Raw genomic sequence first — 21,629 nt, forward strand, 5'->3', positions numbered from 1 at the left:
TTTATGTTTATCACTTCTTTTATTGAAAGAATATTTTTTTCACGGCAATTATTTCTTGTTAGTCGATAGAACTTAAACGAGAAAAGCGAACGGTTGAGTGATGTTGATCATTTTGTGAAGAGCGTCTTCTATCATCGGCATGAACGGATGAAGAGGGTTCTGTGGTGTTAACCTCTCTCTATTGCAACATAAACCAAGCTTAAAATCTTCACTTAATAAAACACGTGGTAAGGAGAAACACTCGTAACATCATAAGGAAAGAGGGGTTTTCTTCCAAGAAGCAGAACATGGCTTGTACTTGTGTACATGCACAGTATAAAAAAATTCTCGGCTTGATCATTAAATTTTTGGGACCCTGGAAATTTTTATCAGCACCCTGAAATTATCCCTGGTCTGGAGCTAAAACTACCTCGTGGATCGTCCAGTCAACGCCATCATCATAATTAATCAACCCTCCTTTTTCCAAGTTTAATTAGTCAAAGAAGTGTTGCAAAAACACACTTAGATGAATTGCAGACTTACTAACTTGACAATTATATCAACAACGTTGCCATGTGAAAAGCCGACTAACCTCCACCAACATTGAACAATGTTCGGTTTTCTGTCTTTCATCCCATTATGACGACTACACAGTACACACCTGCATCAATATCAATACCGAGGAAATCAGTCTTTACATTAAACCACAACAATTTTTATTAAGCTATACAGCAGTGTTTAGTACTGTATATATAACTCTCTTTGTTTTATTTTTTTGTGGCTACTGTAGTTACGAATATGTACCGTAACGCAAAACACAAACACCTATTCAGCCACGTTCTAAACCATTCAAGGTTTTGTTGGTAGATTGTTTTGTTGCATAAACGGAGAAAATTTACAAGCTAATTAATTTTGGCAACACAGTATACTGAAGTGAATTGAACACCAGGTTTTTTGGTGTTAAAGTTTGATGAGACAAAGCAATGCTGGCCATATGATTGTCGAGTTTTTGGTTGTCGCGATTTTGACCGGACAACAAAACGAATAGCTTATGGGATAACTCAAACCATTGTTCATGCTTGACACAAACCAAGATGTCTAGTGTCCCATCTAACAAGTTTGTTTACTTTTCAGTATCGTTTCAACATCGCCATACTGTCCATACGTTTATTTGATTCAAACTAAACAATGTGAAAAGACGACTTTTGGTGGCTGGGCTTCAGATAACCCAAATCTCCAATGTCCTAAGAGTACAAGACGGTATCTTGAAGATACCATAAAACAAATTGGAAAATCTATTCAATGTACAACAATTTTCATAGCCAAACCGTTGAAACATGAATAAAGTGAGTGAAATTATGGAGAAAAATACTATTTGGTCTAGGGCCATGGATAAATAAACTGTCAGTCTGGACTAGCTGTGTAGGTAGGTAGGCTGTTAACAAATGATGGTATCGAGGCTTCATCATCAAATACAACTCAACATTAGTTACATATAACAAATCATCAACACTCTGTTGAAGAGAAATAAACTCATAGCAATCAAACACCATTTCCGAATGATTCAACTGTAAGCAAAAATTTGTCACCTTTTGTAGTTCAAAAATTGCGTCATTCAAATACAACAAACTCGACGTCATAATAAATGTAAAAATGTTGACTTTTGAACAGTTCATTATCGTCGTTGTGTAATAGAATAGAATGGCAGACATTTTGACAGTATGGTTACTAGCCTCAGGCTACAGATCTACCTACATAAGAAACATTACTTTTGTAAAAATAGTATAGTTTTCCCACACGCGACATGGATCCTGTAGCTGTTGGATTCGCAGTGATTTTAGGAGTCGAACTTGTGATCATTGCAATTTTAGTGAGCTACTTATTGTACAGATCAGATGATGATAAAAAAAGTAAGTTTTTTATTTTTATTTGCAGAGCTAATGTAGAAACGTATATCTGGTAAAGTTTATGTTAATATCCACACAAATAAACTAAAATTAAATGTTGGTGGTTTTTGCATTGTGTGTAAAGCTGGATAATGGAATTTTATTTCAAAAATTACGTTAGATCATGATTAAAAATATAATCATTAAAGTTCAATACCAAATATAACGGTGAATGTTTTAAAAGAACTATTTTATAGTTTTTCTTGTATTTGTACTTTTTTATACCTAAAGTTGAATCTATTTCGTTATTTTAAGTTAGTGCTAAAAAAATTACTAAATTGAAAAATAGTGTTTGACAAGGCACATGCTTTATGTTTCACCGACATTCATCAATCGGTTTTGTTGATTTTTGCTTTGTTTTTCACAATCGTTCCCCAATCGATCATTCAGTCTGCATTTTTCATAATTTTTTTCCAATACACAAGTTTGCCTTTGCAAATTTCCATTTTCAGAATGATTGACCTGCATCCTGGTCGCTTATAAGTTTTTATTAGCGATGTCCCCCCTTCCATATTTGCATCTTTCTTTATTAAACATCTTGCTTTAAATTATTGATACTTCCACAAAGGTTTTATTTTGATTCTTTAAAGAAAAATTAGCTAAAAGTGTTTACACTCTAATAGTTCATTTTGTACGGTATGTCCATTATTAAAAGTTACTTTTGTATATACCAAAATGGTTTGTGCACTGAAGCAATCACCGCTATAAAAATCAAAACATTTATCATCAAATTAATTTAAAAAAAGAAGCATAGTGCATGTTAATGTCTATTTTAATTATATTTTAACCGACTCGCTTTTTCCGAAAAAAAAAGGCTTGGTGCGGACCTCAACTATTTAGCATGAGGGAGAGGGCTAGTATACTACTACTACTATAAGAAATGAATGTAAAACTGTAAAAGGCTTTAAATCAAAAATAAACAAGCTAAATCTTCCTTGAAATAATCCCATCTAAGTATTACATCATGCACCAAACATACTAATATATAAAAGATATATAAAAATATATATATATATAGATATATATAAATATATTTTTGATTTAAAAGATATATATATATACATATATATATATTTTTTTTTTGCCCAGCAATGATAAGCCAATGTGTGTAGATTTATTAGCAAAATAGTAAGATTGTAAGTACTCCTACTGGCCTTCTGGTTCTTGTGTTTTTTTGTCCACAGAAGTTCTACAGAGTCTGCAGAAGTTTTTCCATCCTTTTTGACCAATCTCCATCTTTCGGTGAAGCGGTGGCCAGTTGTTTTATTTCAATATCTTGGACTGGATCGTCATGCTATTGTCTGATTGTTTATCTAATTTTTTTTTTTTTTTTTTTTTTTTTTTTTTTTTTAACGTAATATGCCAAATTGGATATTTTTTGTCACTTTAATATGGTTTAACGTGTAAAACATACGGTAACCCAAATTTATCATATTACTGGGACATACCACTACTACATCCCAGCTGGCGATGCCTGTCATTTTTGCATTAATACAACGTTAGCTAACGTTGGATCGGTGTGGAAGTGGCGAGTTTAGCTGACTGGGGTCTAAAATTATCGCTTTATCAACGCAACTTTTATCAAAGCACGCTTGATATCTTTAAGACATAACTTCCCTGGGTATAATTGAATTTCCGCAAGATGATGATGTTGTTTTTTGCTAGTTTGTTTTTTTGTCATTGTTTCATGTCGTCAAGTTATAGCCTATCTATTTTGTGAGTCGTGCAAGGCCTGGTGCGTTGCGCTTGAAATGGCTTTGCCCGTGGTAGGATTTCTTTGTGGGGTTTTCTTTGCCTGCCTTGCTCTTTGCTATGAGCTAAACGCATCAAGACGTGTTCCCCTTACGACCATCAGCACTCTTGATAACGCACCATGGCCGATCTTCATAGCAACTGTCCATACAAATCTTCAATATATCAGCTAAAGTTATGTAGGCTAATAAAGTTATAGCCTATAGGCTATATGTTTATTTGTTTTGTAACATTTTTTATTTTTTTAATTTTCGCTTTATATCTTAAATTTTTCTGAAGGTGTTGCGACCGTGCCAAATTTTTTTCAACTCAATAACTTACTTCGATCACAAGCACGTTTTAACGTTCGCGTTTTGTCGCTTCTACCTTTTTCTTGACCTTTGCTATGTTGATGTGTATTGTGTTGATATGATGGTCAGAAATAAAAAAACAACTGAACTGAACTGAACTGAACTACATGCTGCCTACAAATCGTATGTTTGGGCGCCTTGTATAATGTAGATGCTTTCATCTCATTACTGCAGTAAGAGTTGAGATGATGTGAAATTGTGGAAACTAAAACGTCGCCTTAGCTGCTTTGTAAAAAAATTTAAGTGGGCATAAAATTTGTAAAAACATGCGTGGTCGGAATTCATTAAGTGCAATTGGGTGAAGTCTGAGAGGATGTAATTGCTTTGTGACGTTGTATTGTGAACCACATATCCTTGATAACGTACTACACAATGTTTATATGCTTTGATTTCATCCATTTTTGTTCTCAAGCGGTCAAAATAAAATGATGACGATTTTCGCCTTAAGCAAGCTTTTTAATAAGCGAGGTTGAACGGTGATTGTGGATGTGTAGAATGTAGATCTTTCACGCGTGCATTGAAATAATGCATTTACGATCTTTCCACATCATTTGTTTTTATTTTCAGATAAACTTCAGGCATTAAAGCCGGAAACAAAGGTAGCTACTGAATACGAAGATCCAAACAAGAAAAATGGCCACCTCTGCTTGGTAAAGGTAATAAAGTGCAGGCCTATAACTCTTTTTGGTCAAAACGTACAGAACTGTTGTTGAGGCACCGAAGACTTGTGGGATTGCTTGTCGCTTGCATTTTGAATGTTGGCCACATTGATTTAAGCAATCAATGTTTGTTAGTTCGTTGTTGTTGCTTTTCTTCATGTGCTGTGTTCAGTTTTGCTGTCAGTAGCTTATACTTGTTCATTTCTTCCAACTAATGGAAACACTACATTTGTTTGTGGTGGCATAGCAAGGAAAAGGTTTATGACGATATAAAAGAAAATGGTAAAAGAAAACGAAGCTGTTGGGATTGTCAAAAGTTTTGTCTGTACTCTTGTGACCTACTCTTTAGCGATTTACATGAGCGCTCTTGGATAGGAAATTACACTAGACACGGCTTAATTTGACCAATTTAGCGTGGTTCTTACGGGGTCCGATTAACCAATGGTGATTGCATTTAGAAAAGTTGTCAAAACGAAACAATTCTTGTTTCATGGGATTGATTTACCTTGGATTTGTTACGTATAAACATTTTAGCTATTGTCTTGGTTGTGCGCTCAAAGAAAAAATGCAAAAACACGCGAATTTCATAACGTACAATAATATAAAGTAAAATATAAACTGTGTCATTTTTCGCCATATTTTTACTGTTCTGAATCTGTTCGCCAAAATGCATTAAATCTGATTTCAAACTGAGGCCATGTAAACTTAACACTTTGGTAATAATAATAATGTTATGATTTATTTATTGCTGTTCTGCATTTGCTAGGATCTTTTAGCGATATTTTTGAATTTGTATTGTATTTACCGTGTCTACAGTATTAGCTTACTCGACTTATCCTCACAGCACTATGCAAAAAAGAGCAAAATAGGTCACATTTTTACAGTCTTTGGTATAACTGGACCTGGATTTGAACCCAGACCTACAAATACTTGAGCTGAAGGCAATAACTCCCTCGACCACTGAGCTGGCGACTTTAATTTCAATTAAGTTTCTTTAGTTTAAACTAAAAAAAGGGAAGGCGATCACCAGACACAAAAAAGTGCCGGAGAGTGAAGCACGTTGGTAAAAAAAAAAACAATAATTCCTTTAGGAAACAAAAAATCAAATAGTTCAGCATCACAGACTAAGGAAACAACGCTAAAGCACAGCAAAATAAGATTATTACACTAATAATTATTAAAACATAAAAATGGTCAGATTAAAAGTATTTTCAAACAAAATCAGTTTTGTGAAGAAAGGGGCGTTCTTCCCGGCTATCAGCACAAGGCTGAGCACTCACTAGTACAGCGAGCAGCTGCGATTCGCCAACCATAACGGTGTAGCTTCCACGCTAGCCATTCAGACCATCCAATCAACAATATGTTTCTCGGCAGCCGATTTGTAGCAAGAATTGACAGCGATAGACACGTGTTTCGCCCATGAATACGGTGGCAGAATACGGTGCGATACTGATGAGCCCAGCCTCATGGGCGAAACACGTGTCTATCGCTGTCAATTCTTGCTACAAATCGGCTGCCGAGAAACAAAATCAGTTTTATTACAAAACGTTTGGTAATCGGCTTCGGGTGACTTTGCTGTGAAGACAAATGTTTTGTTTCGTCCAAAGGATTAAACACCCCACTTCACAGCAATTTGATCACGTTTCAGTCATTCAACTGAGTTTTCGATAAAATATCGCCAACTTGTGCATCTATGTAATCTAACTGTGTCTTTTTCGAGAAAGCTCATGAGAACGTCGTCTAAAATCAGAGTTCCTAAAAATTACAAGTTAACCAGTCGGAGTTTTCATTGTTGTGAAATTGTCTTTGTTCGTTCGCATAAAACACACCATCAAAAGAAAGTTAAGTTTTTTACTCTACTGTATGATATTTCATACTTTAAAGCACTTTATGCGATGCTCAGTTAATGTGCAATTACAGTACTTCCTGATGCAATTGCTTCATTTGAGTTTTCTTTTATTCAGGAAAATCACACTGAAGCTTCTACAATTTCTTCTTCTTCATCGTCAGGTGATTAATTTCATTTTCAATAATTGTGTTTGAAATTTGATTAAAATAGCTTTCCTGCTAAGTGCTAACCAAAGTTTGTCATTTATTTGTAGAAATAGTATAACTTACCAGACAAATTTTCTGCAATAAAATGTGATACGTCTCAGAATAAAAAAGTATTTTTCTAACTGTTAAAGCTTAATGTCTAGAATTTAATTTGTTTAATAAACTTGAACAGTAAGTACACTGGTTTGTTAATACAGATTTAAAGCATAGTTTGGAACTCAACTCAATTTCTTATGAAGTTGAAAAATCTTCTCTTTACGATGAACCGCCCGCGATTATTATCAAAGTAAGTTGAACGTAAAATTTCTACTTCATCACAGAACAATATTGTTGTTTGCCAAACACTCTTTGCAAAACAGCCAGTTTTTTAACTAATGTATCTATCTATCTATCCATTTTCCTCAAAAGGTGTTTACATTCAAACGAAGTAGTCCAACCGTTGCTAGAAAAAAAAAAAAAAAAACTACAACAGCATGTTGTATGAAGTGTTTAGGTTATTTTATGCTTTTATATTGAAAAGCCTTCTATTTTGTGACAGGTTGATGATAAAAAGAAGTTTCTTTCTACTTCCTCAAGTGATAACGAAAGCGAGAAGGTAATAGTGATTGAATCACAAAACATGATGCTTTGCAAGACAGTGCACACAAAATGTTAGCTTCAGACATGTTGCAGACTATTTGGCTTCCAACACGATACACAGTCTATAACATCTAACATGTGTACAAATGTATTTCACAGAGACAACCGAAAGAGTCAGGAGGAGTCGATAAAGAACGACATCGAGTAACAGAACCTGGGGTTTATGCAGCGAATGTTCCATCAGATGAAGAAGGTTATCATGATCCTTCTAGATACTTGTCCAGACATGACAAACAATTAAAGAATAAGGTGTGCTATAAATCAATTTGCATCTTTACTTGGACTGTTAAAGCTTTACCACATTGTCAATTACAACCTCATTAACTGTTGTTTGAACCCGCTAGTTAAAAAGAACCTCTAAATATGAGATATTTTGTCGTACTTCCTTTATGTTTTTTTTATGCTTTTATTTACTTTTAAATCATCTTTCGAAAATAAACTTTTAAAATTACTTTGTAATGTTGATTGTTTCATAGGAGAAAAATCAAAATCAAATTATTGAAGAACCCGGTATTGAAGTTGTTTTGCAAGATGATATTGAAGAACAGGGAAAACAGCTTTCATTCTCCAGTGCAAGCTCCGATGAAGACACTAGCCTTGTATACAGTCAAACATCAATTCCCATCAAGAGAACAACACTAATCACAAAATCCGTAGAAGAAGTATCCATAACTAGTGATTCAGATTCTTGTGGTGACAGCTCAGGAAATAGCGAAGCATCCAAATCGAAAAACAGAAAAGTTAAACGCTTTTCTACAAGATCTTCATCTTCAAGTGATGAAGAAATAATCAACCACAAAAAGAAAACGCATCGCAAACGTTACGTTCATAACATCGAAGAACTTGAAATCATTGAAGAACACACCTTCAACAAGACTCATAAAACTGTTTACAAAAAGCAACCTGGTAAGCAAGAAGACTCTGAAACCTCCAGTGATTTTGAAAGAGAAAACACGTTTCCAATTTATTCAAAAATCAAAAAATTGAGGATACACAGTACAGACAAACCACCAACGCCCTTAACTTCATCATCATCATCAACTTTATCATTGAATGATGAACAGATGATGTCATCAAACAAGGACATGACGTATCATGCCATCTGTCACGTTGATGTCACTAACAGCAGCGATGAGGAACTTTTTAAAACCACGAGCTTTATGGAAAACACTTCATCGCCCACCAGTTCTCCAATCAAATCTGACGCCTACAAAGAAACAATGGAAAAGAATAAACAAAAACGTAAGAACGCAAATTGTTTTTTTCATGTTATATTTTTAGATTCTTTTGTGTTGTAAAATTGCGTTTCATTAATGAATATAATGATCACCGTAACAAAGTTCAGTTTGTAGGAAAGACATACAGAGTTCAAACTGTTTTCATTACTATCATAGCAAATTCGATTTGAAACTAAAATTCAAAAATATTTAGTTTTTCGAAATGTTTGTTGAGCTGCGGTTGGGTCTTGTGTTTTTTTAATTTAGTTTGACACAGCACTTCAAACATCTTGCTTTTAACTTACCACAGAAAACGAAAGCATTTATCTTCAGAATGTTTAAGCATTACCGGAAACTAGGTTCCGTTATTTGTAGGTCTATCGGGTAAAATAAATTAATTTCTAAACGCAAAAGGCAAGCCACGATTTTATAAAATTTTAGCTTTATCTCTACAAAAAAAGTTGATAATGGAGAAACATATAACGAATGCAACCATGCCTGGTTGTATAGTTCTACTGCTTGAGATATGTTTTAGTACGTAACTTGACATAACAATACTAATGCAGCGTATATTTGAAGTTTATTTAAAAAGTAGCTTACGACACCGTGTTTTAGTCTAATAAATGTTTAATGAGTTTATACACCAAGATATTTTCTTTGAAATCATACACCGACTCACAAATTAAATTCTAAAGTGACTGCCCATCATACATCAGAAGTGATGACAATTCAATGACGATGCACCTTACAAATTTGGTATATATGATCTACACTAATTACGTTGAAATTGCTTGAGGCAATGAACATAAGTATTGAGAAACAAACACTGTATGAAGTCAAGTTGAGCAGCGATACAATATTAGGAATTGCTATGCTGCAGTAGGCTATTTATACATATCATGCGGTGGACAATTTTGTTCATAATCACAAAACTTAATCACTGAAAAATATAAATAGCATTATAGCACCAAAGCGCGTAAAATTAAAGGAGTTGGACAAAAATCAGTCTTTTATTTTCTTACATTGGTTCAAAAGTGTAGGAAAAGTTACAATAAAAAATAAAGATAACTTTTGAATGTGTTTTTGATAACTACAGTTTTGTCAAAAGCTATTAAAAGACTGTGCTATCATGTACAGACGACGTATGGCACTTGCTCTCGTAGAAAAAGTTTACTATTAATAGCTTACGCTAATAAACTTACTTAAAGAAATTAAATTCAATGTTTCCTATAAATCATTTCTTTTTCGTTGTTTCATTTAGTTTTATGTCTATTTACATAAAAACTGACTGTTAAAATTTAAAGCTTGAAATGTGAAGAAATGACTTGCTAAACTTCTTTGTATACAGATTTATCCATGTTCTTGACGGAGTCATCAGAAAACAACAGGAATGCAAAGATGAAGAGTGAAAATAAAATTTCCATTGCCTCGCCTTCCCAATATATTCCGTTTACCAAAACCGTTACGCTTGAAAAAACAAACAAAAGTAAATGAGAGTGAGCCCTTCAGACCGACAATTGGGTTCAGCTGAACACCCTGCATTCTCAAATGCTATAAAAATTATAATACAGTATTTGCTGCAATTGACGGCAATACAGTTCCTACTGTCTTGTTTTCAAAGTTTCAATTAAAATATGATAAAATTTTAACCCGAAGATATCAAATTTTTTAAATTTAAATTTTTTTTTGTTATTGCACTTCAAACAAAGAACATTTTTGTTTTCATTATATAACCTTTTTTTTTATTCCGTAACGATTGACTTATCACATTACATACTGTTTTGAACAAGTAAAGGAAAAAATAATGTTGTTGCAGGCAATAAGAAATCACCCAACTCCTCTTGCTCTACATCATCTTCTTCTTCATCCACTTCAGAAAGTGAAGATGATAAGAGCGTTCAGAAAATGAGAAGCGAAACTAACATTAGTTTAAATTTGTCGAGTTTTGCAAAACTCCCGAAACCTGTTATAATCACAAAAGAACACAACTCAGGTACTTGATCAAATTTACGTGAAATAAATTGCTGTTTATGCGGATAAATTAAACAACGCTGAAGCAGCCAAATTTGTTAAAAATTCAAAGATAGCCTGCAATGAAAAATGGCTGGAGCAAGATAGAGCTTGATTCGAAATGTGTGTCTTAGATCAGGTAGTAATCACAAGTGCTGCGACTCATCTAAAACTTTTAATTAATTTTCGGTTGTTTATTACAGTTTTACTAGAAAAATGTTATCAATTGGCTGGATAAGTTGAACTAATAAAGGCGTGTCGACAGTTTCCAAATGTCTCCGAGTTTATGGTGTTAGAAATAAATTACCCAAACCGACGATAGTGATCACAAATAGCATTATCGCTACATCGAGCAAAATATTACTTTTTAAAGGATGTACTTGAGAATAGATGTTGGTTTTGATCCGGTTTATCTAAAGATTTTTTCGCTTTGGTTATTAGGCTACGTCAGATACATTTAAGTATTCAGCTACAGTTTTGCATGAAAAGACTATATATTTTTTGAAACAACAAAGCATTGCATTTCTGTGAGAAGCAACTTCTTTAACAAGTAACAAATTACAACAGAGCTACAAAAGAATTCTTCTTCTGAAAGTGATAGCGATGATGATATTATCAATATGAGCAGTGCAGCGCAAATTCAATTGCAGTCTCTTCCACAGAGAGAGGTTTTCACAGCAACTCTTGCAACTGAAAATATGGGTAATGATTTTGTTGGCTGGTTCAAACTGTTCATAGTTTTAGTACTTCATTTAAGCAAATTGGTGTAGCCAATTGTATGTTTATAATCTTATAAATAGTTGCCTAAGCGTTGAGCAAAACATTTCCAATTAAAATGTTCACTAACACAGAATGAGCTTATTGTGGTAATAGATAATGCCCAACAAGTCGAAACAGTGGTCTACTGCTAATCTTAGAGAACAGGTAAACAATTGTGATGGTTGCTATTTCACAGAGTCAAGTTCAAAAGAAAAATCGTCTGCAGTGTTGACATCTTTCGATGGAGAAAAAAGTCCATCTTTCAGTTTGCAGGTAAGTATTGATGCAGAGAAAAAAGCGAAAGTTTGTGAGTGATAATGGTTTGCCACGTTTTATCCATAGTCTATTTTTCTATATCAGCACGCATGTGTCTGCCCAGTGCCTTATGATTCGTTTGCATAATTGTCTTTGGCAGTCACAGTTTTGACAAGTTTAGTTTTTCAAATCGACCTCGTGAAGGTGCTTATTTTTGTGCACAAGGCTTCGTCAGAACAATTCTAAACTAAATAAAACATGTCATTGCAGCCTGCACAGACGTCAACGGTGCTCAAAAGCTTTGAGAAACGAATTGAAGTTGACGACAGCGAACCCCCAGCAATGATAGTGAGCAAAAACCACATCAACTTTGATAAATCTGTCACTTTGGACGGAAATGCTGCCACATCTTTTGTTACCAGTGAAAAACTCGATTTGAACAAAACAAGTATTTTTGATACGAAAACGTTCACAATTACAAAAGACAAAAAGTTAGTAGTTTTTAGGCTAAAATTGATGAAGTGAATTATTGTATCTGTTACATGTTATAATGCATTGTGTATTAACCAATAATTGTTCATTCAATAACATAAAAAGACTATTCCGTTTGCAAATATTTTGTTATTGCAAATTAATATACCTTTTATGTAAGTTTTTAATGCTATTTGCTGTGTTTTGGATACAATTGTATGCCTACCGCAAACCTTTTTTGCACTAGCTATAAAAAATAACAAAAATCATGTAAGTATATATGACATATGTACCCAAAAAGCGTGCTGGAAACAAATGGACTTTTGAAATTTAAAATTATCGCATTTTGCTTTATATTATGCTTAACTTACAGCATAAAACTAGTATCAAAATAAAGCCATGAATATTTTACTCTCAAGCACGCTCAAGTTCATTATCGGTGGCCCTGTATAAGACAAACGTTTGTCAACGCTTCAAGCGGTTTATTTCTACCTGGTCGGTAACGGTTTCTACTGTGTGCTTTGAAATTTGTATGAATAATTTTTAAAAATTGAAAAGAATTTTGTATTTTCTTTTCAGAATATCTCGGAAAGACATTCAATTAATGTCTGGTTGGGAGAAGCAAGTCAGTTTAGATGATCTTTTGAGCGCAGAGATTATCAAAGAAGACACTATACGGCAGCTAGAAGAAGGTACGTAGTGTTTATTGTTTAAGAATACAAAAACACTAAATCAAATTTACGAATTAATTAACTTTTTGTTTTCTTTACTACTACAGTGAACTACAGCACAACTTGCTCATAGCCAATCAATTCATCAAGTATGAAAACGGATAGGAATCAGCAACAAAACAAAAAAAGGAACAACGCTTTTAAACTGTTTTCATTAAAAATTGCAAAGATTGTTTTTAACGTTGTAAAACTTTGAAGGGTCAAGTTAAAGATTAGGGTGTTTAATAATGATTAATTATATCCACCTTCAAGCCAGAAAAGCAAAAACATTGATTTAAACGTAAAACAAAGTATAACTTTGTCAATGGGAGACCCAAGAGCAGTCACTTTACATGCACGACAGTTTAGAGCTCAGATCAAGTAAAATAATTCAATACCATTTTTAAACATTTTTTTTTGGTTTTGTTGCAGGAATTATTACTCCAAGTGAACTTCAGAAATCTATTCATGTTTATCTCAAAGGAGAGGAACCAATAGCTGGATTTGTTGTGTCCAACACTGGAGAAAAAATATCAATGTATGACGCTTGGAAGAGAGGACTTATTGGAAGAGGTATATTGATATGCATGCTGAAGGAAAGTGCTCGGACATCATCCACATTGTGTAAAATTCATTTCGCACTTTTTCTAAGTTAAAAGTTTAGTGCACTTATAAAAGAAGTGTTAACAGCAAGTTGTAATTCTGTAGGGACATCTATCAGTCTATTGGAAGCCCAGGCTTCCACAGGGCGAATCATCAACCCCAAATCAGCTGAAAGATTGTCAGTGGTGGGCGCCAGTCAAAAGCATCTCATTGACAAACAATTTGAGACGGTCTTAGCAAGGTAATGTTATTGATCTGAAATTTTTCCAGTGATAAAATGTTGTACATGATGTGAAAGGATTCTTGCTTTGTTTTTATGAAAACTGACTTGTTGTTGATAACATACGTGCAAACCATTTTAGCACTTCTCTCATAAATATAGCTACACAAAAATTCATATAGCAGACAGAAGCATGTTATTTATACTGTGATTCTTCATAATGATTAAGCAATCCTGTTACAGTCTAGTTGCGTTTTACTTTCTCTAAGGCAAAAACAAATAACTCAATAACAATAACGAGTGCAAATAGATCTGCAGAACCTTTATGATTGGACGAGGTTAAATTTGTAACTAAAAATGTTGTAATTTTACGCATCAAGATTATTGTTCCTTTGGCAGATCGGAGAAAGCAGTCTACGGATACAAAACCGCATCAGGAAATAAAACAATCTCTGTTTTCGAAGCTATGAAGAAAGGCATTGTGACGGAAAACCATGGTATAAGAATTCTTGAAGCACAAATTGCAACCGGAGGTTTGTTCAGTTTCAAAATTATGTATTTTAAAAGGATTGTTTGTTTGTTTTTCATATCTTTATCCTGCATTGCGGGAAAACGGACTTGAGCGCTATGCATCGGTGTACGCCTTCCGACGTACACCTGACCCACGCTGCAGCCGACGGCAATGTCTGTTTCCGGTTATCTACTCAACTTATGATTTAAATTTGATACTACCCATTACTCGAAATCGATCACTGGGTAGAGGCAATTACCGTAAAGTTTCTTGCCCAGAGGAACAACAGCAAGTGCTGGTGGCTGGAGTCGAACATGCAGGCTCTCGACTGCGAGCCCAACGCGCTAACCACTCGGCCACTGCTGCCGACAATTGACAGTTGAATGTTTACTATTAAAATTTACTGGTTTAAATTCTTAAACTTCGTAAACTTATTTAACATTTAGTTTAAATGCGTAAACATGTAGAGTTCAAATTTGATTTTTTATCACATGGTGTAGCTGCTATGCTTTTTAAGTAGGTTACACAAGTTACCGTATAGTGTAGTGCCAGGGTTGGAAGTCGTTAGTTAAAAAGCAATGACTATTTCGATATTCGATAGTGCCCAAAAAAGCAATGACTTTCCGCTATCGATACTTAAAAAAAGCAATGAATAGCAATTACTAAAAATTGACTGACCAAAAAAACAAGCCCAAAAACAAGCAATCTGCAAACTAAAAAAAATACGAAAACTCGAAAAAAACAGAACTGTGTTGCCGCAAAATTTTCCTTAATCCTTTGAAGTTCGAAAACCGGAAGTGGACTAGGTCGAATAGTAATCCAAAAACTAAATCTTGTGAATTTGTTTTGACGACGAAGTAAGTGAGCAACAAAACATGATTCAGCAGTTTTCCTAAATATCGATTAGTGAAAAACGAATAATGATTTCGTTGCTTGCATAAAAAAGCAGTGAATAACACGCATTCGATATTTATTTTTAAAAGGAATGGATATAAGCATTCGATATTGAGAAAGCAACGAATAACGCAATCGAATAGCGACAACTAGTCGTTACTTCCAACCCTGTGTAGTGCAATATTCATCAAGTACTGTGAAGGATAATTCAATTTGCAGGAAAATCTTAAAGTTCAATAATGCTATGAAAAATTTGGACTTTCTTCTAAAATCAGACATGGTGCATTTATAATGCTCTAGTTTAAAGTAACGTTTTGATTCATTTCATTCTGTAAAGTATCATAAAAACTAAAAAGTGTTAATAGACATCATGATAAAAAATTATCGTACTGAAATTGGGTAATCAATCGCTTTTCCTTGCTGTTTTTCTTTCACCGCAACGACATCTTGCAGCAACTCACCAATATTGCACAATCTATACAGAACTTACAGCTGCATAAAGAAATCTTTTAAAAAAAGTACTGCTAATATTCTAAAAATATCTCTTTTCAGGTATCATTGATCCAAATGCAAATCATCGTCTACCGCTACATGTCGCTTATAAGCGAGGTTTGTGGGACAAACAAGCCAATGAAATGATAAGTGATGCTAATGATGAAATGGACAATGTAAAAGAATTCTTTGATCCAAACACAGAAGAAAATCTTACATATCAGGAACTGATGGAAAGGTAAAAACACACATTGAAGCAACAACATCCTTTACTGTTTTATTCTACATTTTTGTTGAATTTAAATTTCAATGTGTTAGTTTGGATTATTGAAACTTCTGTGTGCGCTTAGCCTGTTTTATTTCATGAAACAGACATATTGACAAAATTTTTGCAGAGTATGAAATTGTTTTAATTTTAGATGCATTATTGATGAAGACACCGGTTTACGATTACTGCCCCTAAAAACAACAACAAAGAAGCCAGCAACAAAAATTTCTAAAGTAAGAGCTTTATTCTTTATTATAGTTCAAATTAAAAATTGGACTAACTGCTGCTGTTGAGCACAATAAATACACTACTTTTCAATCCGACAAAATATTGCTTCTTTTCGAATTTGTTTTCAACGAAGATAGCAAATGCTCAGAACTGTTGTGCTTCAAAATAAAGCCAGATGTGATGATGGAGACACATCCTTGATTCAAGGTGTTTAAAAGAAACCACAGAGTGTTACGTTATAGTATTTAAGTCTGATATCACATGTGACTTTGCTGAACTAATCTCATGGTGCGTCCAAGAAACTGGTTACAAATTTTTGTTTGTTACAAGCTACTCTGAATAGTTCAATTTGCAGAGATGTAGGCTACGTATACGCCGCAAATTCTACGCCGTAGACTTGCGGCGTAGACTTTTTGTTTACGCTAACGCTTACAGCCACATTTTTTTGGATAGTTGTCGCTTGAGGCTACGCCGTAAAGTTTTCGCGGTTTTTTTAGCGTATAGCGTCAACGCATACTTTTTAATGTCTTTTTTTTGCTACAACACGCCAATACCTTCCAGCGCTGCAGTTCAATAAATGTTTTCAATGGGCAAAGACATATTGAAGCCAAAACGCAGCAAAATGTCAGATGAACACTTTCAGATGCGTGCGTTTCTTCGTGGAAATTCAAAATAAAACTTGTTTGTTTCGATAGTGGTTTATACCCTGTGAATGTTTGGCACCTAGCAAACAAAATGAGTTTACGCTAGTGTATGCGCTGACGCTGACGCCGCCAACTTTTTTTACAAGTTACGTTGACGCATACGGCGTATGGTTTTTCGAACGTTTGCGTTTTCGCTTACGGCATCAATATTTTTTGTATGCGCGTACATCACTGTCAATTTGTAATAACCGATAAACATTCTCAACAAATTTGTGGCAAAGGTTGTATTCGAGTCTGCCACACATCAAGAAGTTCTCCTTCAAGACTTTGTTGACGCTGAACTGGTTGACTTGAAGACTGCCAGAAAGTTTGATGAAGGTCAAATGACAACGGAGGAGGTGAAAAACATGGTTGCTCAATTGAAGGTATTCGTGGATGGAAATTTGCCTATCGCAGGAGTAATTAATTCTTTGAAAGGTAAGCAGCAATAAACGGGATTGTATAATGTATAGGCCTATAGATATAAGCGTAGCCTATGTATTGCTAAGCATTTCAAGCAGGACTATGGAGTCAGAAGAATTTGTCTTTGAAGTGTCCAAAGAAGTTGTTAAAAATATTTTGAATCTCAGAAGGGTATTTAAACTCTATCTTTATAGACATTGGCAGGTCAGAATCGGTACCTTGAAAATTTCATTGTCGAAATAGGTATTTTTGTGCGTCACAGCCCTGATACAAAGTTGTTTTACCGATTGTCATCTGCTTATCTAGCTTACAGTAGCGTAGCCAGGAATTTTGAAAGGGGGGTTTGGACGACCCAACGGCGGGGGTCTGGGGGGCCTCCCCCAGAACATTTTGAAAAATTACTTTGAATTTGGTGCATTCTGAGAGCATTTTCAACAAAAATGTAGTTACGAATATTCCTGTAAAATGGTGGTGCCTGGTGGCATAGCAAAAGGATAAGATCATGTTTTCTTCGGCATTTTTCGGAAATAAAGCTAAGTCTCTATGTTTTCTTGTTGCTAATTCCTGGCTAAGATGTTTGGTATTGGCAAAACTTGCTCTTTTAATGCAATTTTGTTTAAAATTAAGCAATTTTTTTTAGACTGAAAGCATCATTCTCAATATCGTGACGTCACACGCGTGCCAAAGGGGGGGGGGGGGTTGTAACTCCCAACCCCCCCCCCCCCCCCCTGCTGCGCCACTGCTAGCTTATATATGATAAAACTGAAAACAAAATAGCCTTTATTTTCATCCATAGATCATATAGTTTTCTACCACTAAATTTGCACAGTAGCACAGCCTATAGCTTATAGCGACAAACAAGCTGTAAAAACATCACATATCATGGCATATGCATTGTGCAATGTGCATGTGCTGTACTGTACGACTGGTTCACATCATGTCATATTGTGCATGTATTGTCGTAAAAACTACAACAGCCTTCAAATATAATTTGCGACTCATATATTGACATGACCTTTGTAATGACTTGTTCTTAGGCTACACACTTACGCTGGCTTTGACAAGGGTTTGAAATGTTACATCTTCAGGAGAGAAGATGAGCATAGTTGAAGCATGGAAGCATGGATTGATTCACAAGGGGACAGCCTTCGAACTGTTGGAAGCCCAATCAGCTTGTGGAAAGTTAATGGACGTTCAGAGGGGAAGACCGGTTTCCATAGAAACTGCTGTGAAAACAGGCGTTATAGACAGGTTAGGTTTTCTAAATTGTTACTTGTTGATTGATATATGCAGCTCATTGTTTGCTATAACCGCTACCGTTGCACCATATTGTCCTTAAGAAAAATTAATATTAAGATAGTAGGCCTGAATGAAAGGTCAATTTATATTCGTTAAGCAGACCATAATTTTTCAACCTTATTGAGTCATCTTACTCTTTCTGTATAAACTGAAGCAAAGCGTTAGAAAGAGGATCCATCAAGAGAGAATCAAGATTGTGTGGACAACCATTGACGGTCACTCTTCTTTCAAATGATAATAAAAATTTACTGAAATATTAAAAAAGGCACAACCTTTTGTTCTACAGCTTGCCATGCATTGAGAGCTGCTTTTTGCAGCAAATAAATTACTCATGTTCGACTTGCAGTTTGCTTGTGGACGTAGCGTTTTTTTGTTGTTTCAATTGTTTTGTTTTCATCACCTCAGTGAATTCGTGGATGTGGTTGAAAACGCTGGGAGAGCAGTGACTGGATATCAGGAACCATTCAAGCGTGAAATACTTTCTCTTTGTGAAGCTTTGTCACGCCATCTCGTGGTTGAAAGACATGCCATAAGGTATTGCTATGTCAGTTGCTTCAAATGAACTTGTGTCTTCACATGTATTTCCACATCTTTAACTAAACTTACCACAATGGGGAGAAATTATTAATTTATTTTTTAAATGTTCGAAGTGTGTATAAGTACGCCTATGCAAAATTGCATTACATAGGCCTACCTTAGGCTTAAAAGATAGGGATAAACTGCAGATTTGTTATTTTAAGCAGGGAATTTATTTTACTACAATTTATTGTTTGATATTGATACTTCAAACAGACTACTGTTATAAAAAAAAAACAGTTTACAGTACACCTGCTGCTTTTTTACATTTTTTTTTTCAATTCATCTAGATTGCTTGAAGCACAAATAGCCACTGGAGGCATAGTAGACATGAAGAGCCCAGTGCGTATCAAAGTTGAAATTGCGTTAAAGCGTGGATTGATTGACGACAAGTTAGCTGATAAGCTTGACAAACGAGAGACAGCCAGCTACTTCGACCCCGTGACAGGAGAAAACCTCAATTACTCTGAACTTATGGGAAGGTAAATACGGCAAACAAAACGGCAATTCGTTGCTAATGGAAAAAGTACGCGAATGCGATTTGCTGAGACAGTTTGATCAGCTTTGTGGCAGTAAAATGTTTTTGATTTAATTTTTTGACTACTAGACATAATCCTTAAATGACTAAGTGATAACAACTAAAGAATGGCCAGGGGTATATTGCATTGCTAAAACATAAAGTCAACATACTGTACAGGAGCCTAATGACCCCGACTAATATATTGACTTGAATAAACAGATGTCCACATTATTAAGATGCGCTATTCTTTATTTTTGAAATTTCAAGGCGCGATAATTCGTATTTTACTTTTTTTGTTATGTTTTGATAACAGAAGTCTGAAATACTTTTAAAATACTATAAACTAGTCAAGGGAAACTTATCAAGTAAAATTTTGAAAACAAGTGTATTTCCTGTAGATGCGTACTTGATAAGGACACCAACCTCCTCTTCTTGATGGTGGAAGGAGGAACCGTCACTCAAAATGTTCGTCCTTTTGAGCCAGAGCCAGACTCCATGAAAATCAGAGAAAAACATCACGCTAGATTAACCACAGAGGTAAGGATTTGAATTAGTTCTTGGTAAAATTTAAATCAAAATAAACCAGAATACATTCTAGAAAATAACAGCAATTAGCAAATTTATCATAATTGTTGAAAGAAACAAAATAGCAATGTATTATTGCATGTAAATTATTTTACTGAATCATTTTTTTCTATCAAATAAGTTTGAGTGACCTTTCATCATTTATAGGCTGACGAGAAAAAATGCATCACATTAAAATTTATTTTCAGGTTGTAACCTTTTTTACTCAAAACCTTTAAAGGCTCAAGTTTAACCTCAGCTGAAGTTAAGCATAAGCAAACGTTTGGCCTGGATCATACGTATGTGCAAAGTTTTAAAAATGTATTGCATGTTAATTAGATTGTGCAAACAACGACAAGGAAAATGGATGGACCGAGGATTGACACAGCCAGTAAGTAAACAGGCTATTTACCGAACCGTAGGGTTTCTTAAAAATATTACATTATGTGGCATAGCGTGATAAAATTTATCATTGACTGAGTTTCGCTTTTAGCAGCATGATCGTTGCTTACTTCACAGTGTAGATTCAAACGATCTGTTATAGCCTGATGCTGCGGGTTCTTTTTGGCAATCTTTGAGGCCATATTCATTTAGCAAACAAAATCCTAAAATCAACAACCGCGCCGAAAGGGAAGAACTACGTCACCTAATCTACTAATCAACTGATCCAACAAAACCTCACAGCAATAACGCCTAACAGCACAGAAACTCAACAACCGGCAGCCTCAAGCTAAAACAAAGAGCCATTTTAAAAAACCACTCACTGACTTCAACACCATTTGTCATAGCACATGACTAGGGAACTGTGTTCCGAAAGCTAGTGTAATTTGATATTGCCAAAAAGAACCCGCAGCATCAGGCTATAACAGATCGTTTGAATCTACACTGTAAAGATTTATCATTGACCTTGTACATTGTACAATATACACGTCAAAGGTAGAAAGAAATCAAAGAATCCCTTTCATGTCTTGCATAAATTCAATGAAAAAGAAAATGAAAATTTTACTGTCAATTAATTTTTTTAAAGATATAGTTTTAGCTTTGAGTTAAACATAATACCGGTGTGCTGAGTTTTGTTTCATAGTCTACGACCTTCCACGGAATTTAGGCAAAAAGCACTTAGCGTAAAATAAAAATAGTGTTTCTTAGTGAGCTGTTTTAATTGTAAGTTGCATAACTAAAATTTACTTGAGACGTAGTTTGATTTGAAAGTAGATGACCACGGTTGATGTTTATTGTGCCAACAAAACAAGTATGCTTCTTCTCTTCTGCAGCAACTTCTTCTGCTCCTCATCTTGCACCAAGCAGTCCTCCTGCAGTGTTGAGCAGGCGAGTTGTGATCGTGGATCCCAACTCTGGGAATGAACTTACTGTCAAAGAGGCTTTGGACAGCAAGTTAATTGACGAAAACACTGCCAAGCAACTTATGGCCCAAGAAGGAAATTATGAAAACGAAGAAAACGTTTAATTTCATTTTACGATATTTATCAGAACTATTGAATACATTTCAAGGCTTTTCCTGTTCTTTTCACTGTTGCTTTCAGTT

The 21,629-nt window shown here is 34.8% G+C and overlaps 1 protein-coding gene across 1 annotated transcript; it reads left to right on the top strand.

Annotated features, from left to right (window-relative positions):
* The first annotated feature begins 11,264 nt into the window (after positions 1-11,264).
* Positions 11,265-21,558, top strand: LOC145774218 (desmoplakin-B-like). Its single transcript, XM_082585400.1, has 15 exons — positions 11,265-11,309; positions 11,563-11,639; positions 11,892-12,112; positions 12,672-12,784; positions 13,235-13,375; positions 13,511-13,646; positions 14,025-14,158; positions 15,583-15,760; positions 15,942-16,023; positions 16,944-17,139; positions 18,213-18,375; positions 18,829-18,957; positions 19,290-19,481; positions 19,918-20,040; positions 21,323-21,558. The coding sequence occupies exons 1-15, from the start codon at positions 11,306-11,308 to the stop codon at positions 21,549-21,551; spliced, it is 2,118 nt and encodes a 705-aa protein (XP_082441526.1). The 5' UTR covers positions 11,265-11,305; the 3' UTR covers positions 21,552-21,558.
* Positions 21,559-21,629: the final 71 nt, after the last annotated feature.

Source organism: Aplidium turbinatum, chromosome 7 (assembly GCF_918807975.1).
Source record: "Aplidium turbinatum chromosome 7, kaAplTurb1.1, whole genome shotgun sequence".
Lineage (NCBI taxonomy): Eukaryota > Metazoa > Chordata > Ascidiacea > Aplousobranchia > Polyclinidae > Aplidium > Aplidium turbinatum.